The sequence below is a fragment of the Momordica charantia genome (genome assembly GCF_013281855.1).
Source record: "Momordica charantia cultivar OHB3-1 chromosome 3 unlocalized genomic scaffold, Mcharantia_2.0 BLBB01000003.1, whole genome shotgun sequence".
In the NCBI taxonomy this organism is placed as follows: domain Eukaryota; kingdom Viridiplantae; phylum Streptophyta; class Magnoliopsida; order Cucurbitales; family Cucurbitaceae; genus Momordica; species Momordica charantia.
In genome coordinates, this window is record NW_028275161.1 from 13,256,068 (window position 1) to 13,266,239 (window position 10,172).

At 31.0% G+C, this 10,172-nt stretch overlaps 1 protein-coding gene across 1 annotated transcript; it reads left to right on the forward strand.

Moving 5' to 3' along the window:
• Positions 1-6,549: 6,549 nt before the first annotated feature.
• Positions 6,550-8,159, forward strand: LOC111023779 (fasciclin-like arabinogalactan protein 12). The gene is made up of 2 exons (XM_022301255.2): positions 6,550-6,996; positions 7,566-8,159. Exons 1-2 carry the CDS (start codon positions 6,726-6,728, stop codon positions 8,015-8,017), a joined length of 723 nt encoding a protein of 240 aa, XP_022156947.1. The 5' UTR covers positions 6,550-6,725; the 3' UTR covers positions 8,018-8,159.
• The last annotated feature ends 2,013 nt before the right edge of the window (positions 8,160-10,172 follow it).

Genomic DNA, 10,172 nt, shown 5'->3' on the forward strand with positions numbered 1-10,172 from the left:
TCGTGACGAAACTACCTTTCAATAAATCTGTAGTGCACCTAAATTGTAGGAAAGAAGATAGTGAATGGAAATTATAGAGTTCAAAAATTTTAAATAACATATAGATTTCAAAATTTCCAAATTTGTAAGATAAATTTGTTGAATACTTTGAAATAAAAAAAAAAGATTGAATCAAAGTGTAAAATAGACTAAAAAAACGTAAAATCAAATTAGAAAAGTGGAAAAATAAAGATTGAAGCTGTAAACTACTGTTTTTAAAATTATAGATGGAGTAGTTGAAGATTAATATCATATTAGGATCCATTATGGAAGGGAAGACAACTCAAATGACTCCTTTCCAGTTTTGCCCTTTAACTCCTTCTTCCCACACTTCCCTAACTCTTTCTTCCTAAAATCAAATAAAATTTGATTCAATCAAGTCTCAAGCCCCTCAAGCCTCGTGCGCCTCAAGCTTTCGGCGTCCCTCTTCGGCGTACACAATCTTTGGCATCCCTTTTCCAACTCTTGCTTATCCAACAAGGGTATTCATCGATCGATTTTGAATGTTGTTTAAATAAATGAGGTTTAAATAATTGACCGTTTGTTAGCAACCTCAAATATTCAAGGGATTTTGTTGGACACAACCTATTTTTAAGACACCTTGTAGATATGGTCATTTGGGGAGATTATATTGAAAATATAGTTTAGATTAAATAATAAATAATAAAAATATTGTTAAAATTAGATTGTTAGGTAGTTTAGCTTGCAAAAAAAAAAAATTAAATAAATTTTCAATCTTAAATCTCATCTTAAATTTCAAATTTCAATAAATTTAAACACAGACCTTAATTCTGATGTTTCAATAAATATCATTAGTACCTGAAACTTGTCAATTCCGATATTTTTTAGCTCAATGTAACCATTTTATTGTTAAATATTTAAAATTTCTTGTAAAAAAATCAAGAACATCCAATTAGATTCTCGTAGAACTAATTGATACTTATGTGGTACTAATTGATACTCATTTGGAACTAATTAGTTTTAACAATATTAGGAATACGCATTCTTATTTGTTGGTTCTACCAGACGAATTTTTTTTTGGGCTTGATTCAATGGTTGAATCTTGTGGAGTTTTCTTTTTTCGTTAATAATCTAATTTTCTAAGAACTGGGTTTGCTGCAATAGGAAGATTCTTTTGAGTAATGTTTCAGTAACTTGATGACTAATTCTCATATATCAAGAATTAAAATGCAGCTTCTTAGAATGTAATAATCGTGGCATATTAGTCATGAATTTTGATGGACAAGGATAACCCAATCAAAATGGTCATCTACTCTATAGAATCCTATATCTACCCTGTTGTATTGACGTCTCTTGCTTATTTTGTGAGATAACCTCTAGTAGCTATATATTTACACATCCATCGTATCTCTCATTAGGTAAATATTAATATATGTTTCCTTGATTACTAATATGCATTTTTTATTTTGTTGGTTTTGGTTACCTTTTCGTCATATTTTATGCATTGATCTTTATTCCGATTTAGTGATAAAGAAAAATTATGTGATGAAAAATATGACTATTTTCTGCAGATAGTTTTCAATCTATTTTTGGCGTCTGAACTTTCACTACCCCTGTAGATGGTGTTATATATGGGGTCAATATCTACAACTATGCCGTAGTCGCTGCATGTGACATCCGCCAACAGGGATATGGCCCACGCCACGTCCCTATCTACTAACAGCCTCATAATTATCGACTTGTCAGTACCATTTCTGGAAAGTGAAAGACGTGTAACTTTTTTTCCTTCTAGAAAATGAAGATCCCTAGAGATACATTCACAGAGTTGTTGTAGGGTGAAATCGAATGGCATTGAAACGTGCCCGCTAATGAACCCTTGATAATTGTTGTGCTCCTCCCAACTAAAATCGTGGCTAACAATGATCGCATAATGTTCCCGCGTTGATTGATTTAATTCTTGAAAAAATGTAAAAATAAAATGGGTGGGGATTAATGATACGTTTTGTAAGAATATTAAAGAAATACTGTATTTAAGGTTACTGATTACAGTGGAATGTTCAAACCAATTAGTTATGTTTGTTCAAAAAAATTAAATACATTTTAAACTTGTTTGAATCATATAGGTAGATTTGGTAGTTTAAATTTTGTGGAAAAATTTTAGGAATTATATAGATTTTGTAGTTAAAAGTCGTTTCAATATTAAGTATGATATAAGTAGATTTTGTGGTTTAAATTTTGTGGAAAGATTTTAGGAATTATGTAGATTTTGTAGTTAAGGTGGTTTCAATATTAACTCAATAACATTGCTAGGAGAGATTTAATGGAACTTAGGAGGCATAAAACATGAATGGGTAAAATGGAGAAAAACTGCAAGGGTAATATGTGCATGAAATGTGTAGAGGGATAAATAAGAAATTATAGACCTCCCCTAAAATCTAGGAAACCAACTTTGGCCATGTCATGCAATTTAGAAAAGCTTTGGTCATTTTGTTTAACGATAATCTCTTAGTAGCCATTCCTAAGTATTTCTCTATTTTATATATATATATATATTTTTTTTATTCTTTTTTACGTGCCTTTTTTCTCACTTGTAACTCTAACCAGTGTTCAAAATGTCGATGTCGATGTCGATGAAAATGTCGAGGTCCCGATTTTACGGACATATTGATAGACATGTCGATGTCGATGGATATTTTGGGAAAAATAATGGAAATTGTGGAAATTGATGGAAATTTTTTGAATTAGCAAATAAAACTTTAATTGTAGCTTAATTAACCTATAATTGATCACCTTTAACCATTAAATGTAAGAATATGACCATGTTACTTATGAACATGTCGATGTCGATGAAAATATCGAAAAAAGATTTTTTCCTTTAATAAATTGGCGGAAATTATTTGAATATGTAAAGTAAACTTTAATTGTAAACTTTTGACTACTTCTTTAATGTTTTTCATACTAGGATTCATTTGGAAATGAGATAATTACCGACTTGGTTTCCAAACTTTACCTATGAGATAAAGTTTCATCAAATTTCAAGTTTTCTCAAATTCAGGCACACCAGATCGCGCGTTGGACGATGGAGAAGGAGAAGACGATGATCCGGGAAGGTTGTTTACCAGATCCGTTAGTTGGTTTTATTTTATTTACTTACTTCCTTTTAGTCAGAGATATGTATCTTAACCATTTGAGCTATGCCCGATTTGATTTTTTATGTTGGGTTATTTTCTCTCTTCTAGTAATAAATTTAATTTTTTAGAAAAGTAAAAAATAAAAAATACAATGGTTATTAAACGACTATTAATTTTTTGTTTTTTTTTTGACACTATAAAGGACTATTAATATTTGCAGACGAATAAACAAAAAAAAAATCTTGTATATAGATTTTGGTGAGGGTCCCCTTATCTCTTTTGTCCAATATCATGCACCACTGGATTTTTAAAAATAGTACTTAATTTCTCAAAGTATCCTTATATTATAGTCCACATAATCCCAAACTTAATAATAAATTAATGCTTAACAGCTCATTAAATTTCTAATTATATTTTATCTTTACACTCCAAATTCAATTCTTAGTTCAATGAACATTACAATCCATTATCAATATCCAAATAGCAAAGTGTAGCTGATTTAAATTTCTACTTAACTGCATTTAGTTTATCGATTGAAGTTTTACAGTTTATAATTTGAAGCCGACTTTCTATATTTGTAGGTATGTTATTAGCCCATCTTACAAAACTACATCAACTCAGATTACTCTATTAAGATTTCTAAAATCTATCTTCCAAACTATACATTTAATTGCCAAAGTGGGTTCAATCTCCACTCGACACGTTGTACTTATAAAAAAAACTATACACTTAATTTTTTATTATAAATCATAAACATAATTTAACACAAACTCAGTGATAGAAATTCGAAGATTCTAGAAAATCTAATTTTTTCCTCCTACAAGATCGATAAACAACAATATACGACACAAGAGGGAAAAGAAGGAAAATAAAAAGGAAAGGGAAATACACAAAATATTTGTATATGTTCACCCTAGACTTCAACTAAATTGTATGTTATATGTTTTATTCATTTTAATATCCGTGATTGTTCGAGTCAATTTGCACGTGATGGAAAATTAATAACGTTGAATAATTTTTCGAAATATCTAACACACACCACAACATTGCAAATGAGGAAGAAAACGGTAAACACACAGGAAAATGACATAGCAAAATTATTCACGCTACGTCTAGTTTTCCACTCAAATGTGGATACTTCACTAATATTGTCAAGAATTGATTATAATAAACTCTCCAAAAAAATATCCCTGGAGGTCCCAACAAAAGCCCTCATAGCTTCTAAGCTATCTGACACAATTACTTAAGTACAAGAATAAAAAACTCACAAATATAATCAAGATACTATACCCGAACAAAGATGATCTTGATCTCCCCAAGTTGTGATGCCAACCCCCAAGCCGCTGCCATGAAAAACAGCCGCCAAAAAACCCCAAATTCGGCCGCCCCAAGAATTCTAATGGCTACAATTGTTTCCACGGCCACACATGCATATATAAATAATATATATGTAAACCCTAGGTCATATTTAAATTGGGCTTTTGGCTCATTTGTTATTTTGTATCCAAAAACCCAACAGCACGTATTTCGACTAATTTTTCGAGATAACTGTCTAACCCTGCAATATTTAGTATCGAGAAACACACATATGTAGGAATTAATTCCTAAGATAGGTGACCATTAAACTGATGAAGTGGTATGTTTTATGGTTTCTATAATTGTATTTTATATGTTTTCTACAAACTCCACCAAATTCTATTAAATTGATGAAGTTGCGAACAATAGATCTTAGTAGTTGTCTTAATTTAGAGCTCCAAAACACCTTTTATGTTGAAGATGTCTTAGGCCCTCTTGAACCACTAGTCAAAGGATTGGGCTCTTTGACTCTACAGGTTGAGATGATCCAAATGATGTATATATGAGATGCTTTTCAAGCGACGACATGTAGACACAATTTCTATTCTTCCGATCGTCAGAAAAGAAGACTAACGTGCATTAATTAGAAACATCTAGCTTTCTTATTATTCCTAATTGAATGATACAGTACACTGACTTTTCTTATTGAACTTGATTTCAAACTTTTTCTTAAATTTGAATCGAGTCTATCTGATGATTAAGCTTCAAAACTCAATATAATTAATCACCGTGCCCGATTTATAGAATACACATAAATCTATAGATCTATAGATTTCAATTATAAACATGGAAATACACTATCTAAGCATGGTTGCACAGTCACCTCAAGATCCAAATGAAAAAGCATTGTGAGCAAACATTCCAAAGAGGGTTGGTCCCAATTCACAATCATTACAATTCATAAAACACTTCCATTTCCACATTGGCCTCTGAATTCTGCAGAAAACTTATTGCTTAAGATTGTAGCAAGCAACTCAAAATTCTTGCTCATTATAATAATTTATTTTAATATCTAGGAAAATTAAAAAAAAAATCATATATAAGTGAAAATAAAGCAATGATTCTCATATTTTATTATTTGCCTTGCCCAATTGGATCTCCCCTCTCTCAATTTTCTGCTTTCACAAGCAATCTATCTGCTCTTACATCCCATCTCTCTCTCTCTAATAATTTCTCTATTGTTTTCAAGAAAGGTAAAATAGGGTAATCTAATTAGGGATGTTTAATTTGTGAGTAGGACTATACTTTATGTTCAATAATTGAGTTTAAACAGCTCTTTTAAAAAAAAAATTTGAAATTTATTTGGAAAAAAACGTTTTCTAAATTAAAATTTATTTTTTAAAAAATTATTTTAAGTAAGATCCATGATGGTACAAATTAAATCAAAATCACTATTTATAAATATTGTTATATTAAAGAGGAAAAATAATTTGATTGATTCTAGAATGTGGATTATCCATGAGAAGAGACTTATTTTCCATTAATTATTTTGAAAACGATTTTATAACAAACATTTATTGATTTTTTTATTGAATGAAAACAAGTTTGAACCTCCTCATTAAAGCTTGTTTTCTCTTGTTTCGTCTACTCGTAAGGTATAAATTGAATTATATACATATATATATATATATATATACTTTTAAAAATATCCGAAAATAATGATTTGAAATGTAAACTAAAAGTTATGATTTTTATTTAAAAAAAAAATCAAATTGTACAAAATGTCTTTGATCTATATAGTCCTTGGTTTTTAATTTGTTTTTAAAAGTTTCTCTTCCCCTGCCATCTTTCTATTTGTTTTTAAAAAAACCATTGTTAGCCAAAAAAATTATAACAAATTGAGAGTAAAGTTAGACTTTTTAAACACTAAGAACAAAATTAAAACCACATACATGCGAGTTAGCTATAAAATTCAAAACCAGCGATAAAATTCGAAACCTAAGTAAATTATACAAAATGGTGCCGAAAAATGTAATTGATTTCAGTTTAAGGTTACCCTCATGTCGATATCAAAGCTTGGATATATATAAAAACGTCACGAAAAATTTAATACCATGATCCAAACAACCCTCTAAAAACTTGATTGGACGCAGACACCTAACTTTCTCCATCCAGCTCTCTTAGTGTTGGCATGGCATAAAAAGCCCTTTCTCTTCTTCTTCCTCTTCACCAACAAAGCCAAAATTGGGCATTATTTGGCCTTTGGTGTTTGCCATTTCTTTAGATCTAGAGAAGATCATGAATCGCGTCTTCTCTCCCGCTATTTTCTCTCTTTTTCTGTTTCTCTTCTTCCGTTGCAGCTCGGGCCAGGCACCAGCCGAGGCCCCGGCGCCGCCTCCGCCGACAAATATCACAAAAATACTGGAAAAGGCTGGCCAGTTCACGATTCTGATCAGACTCTTGAAGAGCACTCAAGTGGCGAATCAAATTAACAGTCAGCTTAATGACTCCAATTCTGAACTCACCATTTTCGCCCCCACTGATAATGCTTTCTCTAGTCTCAAATCGGGTACCTCCCTTTAATCTTACTCTCTCCTCCATGGTCTTTTTTATTCTTCTCAAGTGAGCTATGCTGCCAATCTAAACATAGTTCAACTGGTATATATTTCGGACCAAAAGGTGGTGTGTCCGAACTCTATTCTCATTGAACTAAAAAAAGAATTTATCAAATTATGAGTTTATTATCAACCTGAACTTAACTCAACTCATTAATATATGTTTTCGACAAAAATATCGTGAGTTCGAATCTCTACTCCCGTATATTGTACTGAAAGAAACTAAGAATGTATATAAAAGATATAGTATATTAGTAATATTTCTTTTCTGAGTACACTAATAGAGTTAGGTTAGAAATATATGAAATGAATCAAGTTCCGTTAAGTTTTCAAAGAAAAAGATTGAACTATTATTAGTGATTTAAATACTCTGTAAAGAGCTAAGCTTTACTTAGCTTAACTATAATTGATATTGTTTATAACCAAAGAAGTCATGAATTCCAATAACTCAGGTTGTACTCTCGGACTCAAAAACCATTTGAATGATTTAATAGATAAAATGAGAGTTTTGAAATGTGGGCAGGCACTCTAAATTCGTTGAACGACGAACAAAAAGAAGAGCTTCTCCAATTCCACATGATTCCCACGTTCCTTTCGCTCTCAAACTTCCAAACTGTGAGCAATCCGTTGAGAACTCAGGCCGGCGACGCCTACGAGTTCCCTCTCAACGTCACCACCTCCGGCAACTCCGTCAACGTTTCTTCCGGCCTTGTCAACACCTCCATCTCCGGCACCATCTACTCCGACAACCAACTCGCCGTCTACCAGCTCGACTCCGTCCTCAGGCCCATCGGCATCTTCCAGCCCCGCCCGCCGCCTCCTGCCCCCGCCCCCGAGAAGCCCAAGAAGAAGTCCAAGGCCCTGTCCGACGACACCCCTGCCGACTCTGCCGGTGACAACTCCGCCGCCGCCGGAAAGTGGCCGGTGGCGGCGGTCGGAGTTGCCGCGGCCGCCGGAGTGTTGGTGTTCTTGTAACGGGAAGTGGGAAATGTGTTGGGATAAAATTCTTGATCATTTATAAGCTGAGTGTTTGGGATAATGTTTCTGTTGTTATGCCAAATTAATTTTGTTTTTTCTATTTTTTCTTTTGTATTATAAATTGGTGATGGTTTGTGTTCGTTTTGTTTCGGTTTTTAAGTTGGGTTTAAATTTATTTGAAGAATTTTTCTATTTTTATATTAAAAAGATTTTTGTTAGAAGTGTTAGTTTTTGTGTTCACTTTCTAATTATTCGTGCTACATAGATATTTTAAAGCTTAATTCACTGGTTTCGCTTTGATTTAATCTAGTTTTTATAATTCTAAAAGTTACCGTTCAATCTCTCTCTCTCTCTCTTTTTTTTTTTTTGCTAAATCTCTCAAAATTTTATTCTAATAATTCCTATAAATTTATAATATTGTTCCACATTTTCTTTGGACTTAGAGAAATGAGAAATGTTGAGAGATTTAGTTAAATTAAAAATATTAAATGAAAACTATTACTAAATTTAAATCAATGGATTAAAATAGGAATTCAACTTATTTTGAGTTTTACGCCATTGAACGATTATTAATGAACCATATGTATGACTTTATGATAAAATTAAGATTAAAAAAGATTGACATACATATATTAGGGCTATTAATTGTATTTTTATTGTACTAAAAAAAAGCAGTCTCTTTATTTATTTATTTATTTTCCAAAAGAAACAAGATATATATGTTATAAATTCATTCTTTTTGGTTAAAAATTTCAAGTCTTAATAAAAATTTAAACACTAAATGAAATAGGAAGGCGTAAGCATATCTCAGAAATTTATCATTAACTTTTGAGCTAACATATCATTAAAAAGTTAGATAAATATGAATTGACATCTGTATGTTTCAATATTGTCTTAAACTTAAAAGATTACATTTTTATATATGAACTATAAATTAGCTCTCATTTTTGTATAGTTTCAATTAATATAATTAGCATGATTTTGATATAATTTGAGTAGAAAGTTTCTTTGGATGATTACTACCTAAAATTAATTAAATGAAAGAGCAATATGAGATGTAAAATTGATTATAAAATAATTGGGAAAAGATAAATGATAGTTTTAAGGAGGAAAGGTAAAAAAGTGGGAGTCTCGTGTGATGGAAGTAAAATGATTTGAATGCTTACCATGCTAAAAGCTACCTACCAACCAAAAAGGAAATTAATTTCCAAGTAAAAAATTGTCTTCACCACCAAATGTTAAAGAAAATTTCCAACTTTTTTTTTTCTTTTTTTAATTTATTGTATCTATTCTCTCTCTGTTTTTTTTCTTCCAAAAAAAGTTCTATCGTATTAAGAATTAGATGTCACTTGAACTACATTTGAGTGAAATATTATCCCTAACCATTCAAAAGTTAAAAGAAGGAAAAATTAAAGAACCTAAAATGAGTACGAGCAAGAAGGAGATGGTTAATTGGATAGAGATTTCAAATCATCATTCAAGAGCCTAATTGCAATAAGAGAGTGATTCAATTTGAAAAATGGAGAAATTAAGGGATGTTGCAATTGCAAGGCAAAAACTTTCAAGAATAATATTTAATCTATTCCCTCTTTAATTTTTATTTTTTGAATTTATCTCTAAGTAATTATTTAATATTGTTGGTCCACATATCCTCTTAAATAATATTCACGCGGACGATAATGAATGAGGATAGTATCCATACTATTGAAGTGTTGAAAATTTTCTCTTATTTTATAACTCTCATTATAGGTTGTGGGTTTAAATCTTTATTTTTCAGTTAAATTATAATTCTTGTCCTTGAATTGTTTGTAAGGTTTGTGTCGAATAAGTCTCTAACTTTAAAAGGTGTTCCTAATAGGTCGTTAAATTTTCAATTTTGTGTCTAATAATCTTAAAAAATGACTAATTTGTCTGAAAAACTTTCAATGTTGTGTCTAATAATCTCTAACCTATTTTACATTTTTTACCATTAATAGATCAATTTGACATTATTGGAGGGTAAAAATGGACTTGCCATGTGGAGGGTAAGAAATGGTGTGCCAAGATATTTCCGAGAGACACGTTCAAAATTTGAATTTGGATTTGAGAAATTTTTAATATGTGTTTGGTAATGTACTCGTAAAAGTGAAAATAAGTAAAATAGTTCACATAA